Source organism: Merops nubicus, unplaced genomic scaffold (assembly GCF_000691845.1).
Source record: "Merops nubicus isolate BGI_N331 unplaced genomic scaffold, ASM69184v1 scaffold6798, whole genome shotgun sequence".
Classification (NCBI taxonomy): domain Eukaryota; kingdom Metazoa; phylum Chordata; class Aves; order Coraciiformes; family Meropidae; genus Merops; species Merops nubicus.
This window is the reverse complement of record NW_008627673.1, coordinates 15,010-20,143: the sequence shown is the minus strand read 5'-3', so window position 1 is coordinate 20,143 and position 5,134 is coordinate 15,010. Positions and strand designations below refer to the sequence as shown.

At 35.4% G+C, this 5,134-nt stretch overlaps 1 protein-coding gene across 1 annotated transcript in view; it reads right to left on the bottom strand.

The window, feature by feature from the left end:
- ZFHX4 (zinc finger homeobox 4) overlaps positions 1–4,753 on the bottom strand; it is a gene marked incomplete at its 5' end in the record, with an annotated part of 23,369 nt that extends 18,616 nt beyond the window's left edge. The window contains one exon of the mRNA XM_008946399.1: positions 4,637–4,753. Coding sequence (XP_008944647.1) covers positions 4,637–4,753 — 117 coding nt within the window. The remainder of the gene's footprint in view (positions 1–4,636) is intronic.
- Between the last annotated feature and the right edge of the window lie 381 nt (positions 4,754–5,134).

Sequence of the window (5,134 nt, the reverse complement as noted above, 5' to 3'; positions counted from 1 at the left end):
CCCTACACACTGTTTTTCATCCCTAAGTTGCTAATAATTTCTTTTGTTGTAATTTAGACCAGTGATTTTTGCATGTTCTTGCTCAAATTAAAGTTTATCCCTGCCATATTTCCCTACTTTTAATGACCAATCTGTCAACATTGATTTAGTATCTGAACAAGCCACCTTCTGGAGGCCCACAATTTTTACACTCTCAAGGAACTGGTGCTGGAGGCCTCATTTAGACTGCTCTGTCAGTGTTGTGTCAATGACCTGAAAGGACTAACAACGCTTAAAGGCAAAATCTACATGATGCAATCACATAAGTCACCATTTGTTACTCATTTCAGTTTATGACAATACAGTACTTCATGGCCTTTTTGTATTTACTTGGCAATACACTGTTTATTTGTATTAATTGGCAATACATTATTTAAGTGTCTTAACTGTGAGAATTATGAGAAATAAAAAAGTGACACACTATATTAATGCAGAAAGGTTTCTTCTTGGGTTTTAGAAAGGTAGATTCAAATTATTAACCTCTCTTCATTTCCAACAGTCAAAACCATCCAACAGTTGACTACTGCTTCTTATCATTATTGTATGGCACTTTAAAATGTCTCTTTTAAAAGCCAAATGGGACAGAATCTCAGCTGGTGTAAATCGACACTGTTATCATCATGCCATATCGTTCTCAACAGGTTGTTACAGGAATTTGTACCCAAATTTTGGTCCAAAATTCACTTGTGAAAATGCATTTAAGTGTGTTTTGGTAGTGGTGTTTAACAGCTAGTGAAATTTATCTTGGTGTGCACTCTGTGTGAGCCTGGGTACACACAAGGTACATGTCGCCTTCCATCACAGGATGAATAATTTAATTGCTTCAAAGGTTCTATAATAATCATGAAATACATAGTGTTTCTTTAAAAACAAGGAGGTGTGGTTAAATTTTCTTTTGTTGGTAATATAATAAAACCATAGAGTTATAAAACACTGTGCTAGGGTAAATAAATGCACAACAAAGCACAGGTTTTTACTTTGTTTATTATGCTATTTATATAAACTCTCAAAACTTAGGCTTTGTTGGTTTTGTTGGTTTTGCTCTGGATTCATTCAACCTGAAGCACTGTTACTTCTTAGATGACCACAGTTACATGCGATCTATAGTAAAGTAATCAAGCCTATGACTTATGATGAGCTTTGCCAAAAAGTAAGGGGAGTTGATTGTTCTCTCTGGCACAGGAACACCACTCACCCCTGCATGTGGTGTTGACCAAACCCTCCCAAGCCAGACTCTACATGCCAAAAACAAAGAAAGTTGGCTCCTTGCTTGATGGTCCAGTTACTACAACTCAGTGACTCATTTTGCTATATTAACTTTCTGCTTTTTGTGCTAAATTCAGTATTTTAAGGAGCTTCTGTAGGGAGGCTGAACAAAGTTGTGGTCCTGTAGGATGGGTATTGAGGGAGGAGGGAGAAAGGAGAGAAAATACTATGCTCCCAAGCATGTTGTGTGGCACCATTTTCATATCTAGATGCTCCACTGGCACGCTATTCTTAATAGGCAGTTGTAGGACAAAACTAAATCCACTTGCTATCAATGTTGTAAATACTTACTTTTTATTCCTGAGATACATGATTTGTTGTTTGTTTGTTTGTTTTTTCCCTAATTGTGAAACACAACTGTAATTAATCTTATAATATAAATTATGCAGCATTGTTTTAGATGAATAATGTGATTTCCATACATTTAGCTCAAAACCTTAGTTTAATTATAAACAAATGCCATGAAATAGCCTACTCAATTACTGCCTTTCAGTAACAGAATTATTTAATTTGTGGATATAAAAATGACATAATTCACTGCAGTTCAGATGTTGTCACCTTTGTGATATTTTTTAAAGCCAGAAATAAAATAAAAATATTTGTGTGAGTAACAACAAGGAGAAAGTAAAAAAAAAAAAAAATCAAAATAATGATAATAAAATTAATAAGTGGTGAAAAAAAAATCCTGGAAAAGCTATAATCAAAATACTGTTTTCTTATTTATGAATCTATATATTTGATAAAGATTGCACAGTTAAGGACTGCTAGCAAATCAGATGATGTTATTCAGCTTAAAATAATTATAAAATTATAATTACTGGTATTCTTTCTAATTAGAGTAGAATGAAAGGATAATTTTCATTGCAATAATGAAGGTTAATTTCCATCCTTCTTCATGTTTACTACCTTATTAAAAAGTGCTCCCCTTAGCCATGGCAGAGACATATTACATTTTCAATGCAAATGTATTAATCTGGATAAATTCCATATTAATTCTTGCACTACATAGAGCTGTAATTTGGATTATAATTAATCTAAAGTGGCACTGGATTTAAATGACAATATAAATGAGGCATTAGTAGGCTTTTTTATTCTGAATGAATATTCAACAAATATAACCTGCATATTTCCAAGTCTCATTTTGAAAGCTCTACTCCTTGAGATAAGGTAAGCAATACAGCACAACAGCTTACACAAACACACTGTTACTAAATACATGGTAATCCTTTCTCGTCTAATAGATTCTATGCTAAAGAAGGGTCACACCACTTTCCTGACTTGTTAGTATTGTGATTAATTTATTTGTTTTCCTGAGATTTCTTTGGCAAGACTGGCAACACTCAATTCCTGAGAAAGCTGAAATTAACATTCAATTATACATAAGCGGTTATGCAGTCATTAGAAACACTTGTCAGCAGAGTGGAAATTAAGATGATGGTCTGAACGTTACGTATGCAGAATTAATTTAGATTAGGAAAATAAAAGTTTCTTAAAGATTTAGGACTTTACAGTGCAAAGTATTTTCTGCAAAGCACAAAGGCAATCATGTATTTCAGCCCTTGTTTTTATATGAATCTTGCTGCAAAGTTATTTGTGTAATTGCTGGCATGGGAATGCAGAACAATTAGGCTGGTTTTTTGTAGTGCACCCAGTAGGCATCTGGATATAGGTTTGTCCTAATTAAACCTGGCCCTTGTGAGTGGCTAATACTGATGGAATTTTGAGAATTCCCCTTCAGTGTTTTTTTCCTAGTTTCCATATTCTATTTTGCTGGAGCTTTAATAACATGTTCTTTTTTGAACAACTATAAAAGTATCTGCCTAAGAAAGTGAGAGCTCCGATAAACAGCCTGAAGTGGTTCATAGTGCCCTAGGCTGAGTGTAAGGTAGGAAATGCAGGCTGCAGGTGGCTGCCACCCTTCTCCTGGTGAGAGTCCAGGACAGGCCCTGAAGAGAATGCACAGGAGGATCTATATCAGCCTGGGAGCATGGCTTTAGTGCACTGCAGACAGCTTTTACCAAGTCAGAGAGCCAGGCAAGGGAGATATATATTTTAAACCACAACACGGTTTCTTGCTCAACATCGTCCTTGTCATCATCAGCCTTTCTTCAGACTCTTGATCTTAAAAAAATAAAGCTACTAAAAGGCAGCTGAGTTTCTGTGCTATGATGGGTACTGACCTTAGCATGTCAACAAGCAAACTTAAAGGAAGCTTTAATCTTTAACTCAGTCCTCTGAATAGAAAGGGCAATCTGTAATACTTTTTTGGTGATAAATCCAAATGTTTAATATGTAAAGACCAAATTAGAGAACGGAAGAATCTGGGTGTAAAGAAACTCATATGTAAAATTATATTTTCTCAATAACTATATATCTTTAAGGAGAATACAGCCTCCTTTGTATGCTGCTGTCATTGGCATACAAGGAAAAGATATATGACTACCTGAAACTAATAGGCTTCAACCTGTTTCAGCACTTCTTCTGCTTCAGTGAATCCAACATAATGTAACTAGGTATAGCATGCGGCAAAAGTAGCCAATGTAATATTCATTGTGACCATAGATTTCCATTTCATACATAAAAAGCATGGATGAAGTCACATATTGGCCAAATCAAACACAGAAAAAGCCTTGGGTATCTACACCAGATGCTGGCCCTGGGTTTGTTTGTGCACAAGTAAATGTCATGACATAGAGGTTTTGTTTTCAAAGACAGTAGCTTTCATTACTGGGCTTTGTCTATTCCAGGAGGTCAAAATTACCCAACCCGTAATCCGTTTTCAATGATATTTCCTCTTTCTTAGGCTGAATCATCTGTAAACTTTTCCACTGGATTTTGTGTATTTTTTTCAAAATGCCTCAAATAAATGCCCAGGAAGAGGCCAGATTCTTGGGAGTGACTGATCAGAGAGCAAGAGCGAAAAATAATAATAACAAAAGCCCCCACATTCTTTGGGTTAAAAAGGGGGGCAAAACCTGATTGAAGAAAAAATTCAAGTGGTACCTAATCCTACGCTTATGAAAAATTAATATGCCATCGGTTGAATCACAAGTACAGCTAAGATTAATGAAAGGCGCTTAAAAAATTACAAGCACACAAACTGATTTGATTAAAAAATAATCTCACTGGTCGTCCTGTAATATTCTTCAACTTATCCGCATCTACCCTGTCAGATGGTTATGATTAAAAATAGGTCAATGGGAGGCTACTGATAGAAATCACATGCAAAATGCACATGCAATGAATAGCAGTGGGAATGTCCAGACAGTTCAAAATGAAAGACTATTTCATAAGTTAAAAAAAGAGGTTAAACAAAATTATAACTTCTTACCAGAGTCTTTACTGGATTTTTTGCCTTCACTATTGTCTCTCTCAGTTGAGTCTTTATCATCAGCCACAGCCACTGATGTACTTTTAGCAGACACTTCTGTATCTTCACCTTGCTCTTCTGTGGATAAGCACGGAAAAGGTCTTAGAAAAGAAACTCGGTCATCACTTAACAGCAGTTAAGAAATATGTCCTGTAATAAAAACAGTACTAACAGAGGGTGAAAAAACAGGAGAAAGAGGAGGTGAGAGAAAGAAAAGGGAAAGAACAGCAGTTTAGGAAGGCTGGATATTAATTACAAGTAATTTCCAGTATTTCAAAATCTACCAAGGAATTCTGACCATGCCTTTATCAGAGTATCTGCTTTCCACCAGTGTGACAGATTTAAAGCCTATCATTTCATATTCTTTGGCTAAAAATGTTTCGTGTTAAAATATATGCACACTTATGCGCACACACAAACACAGAGGCTGAAACAAAAGCAAGCATGTGTAAAAATGCA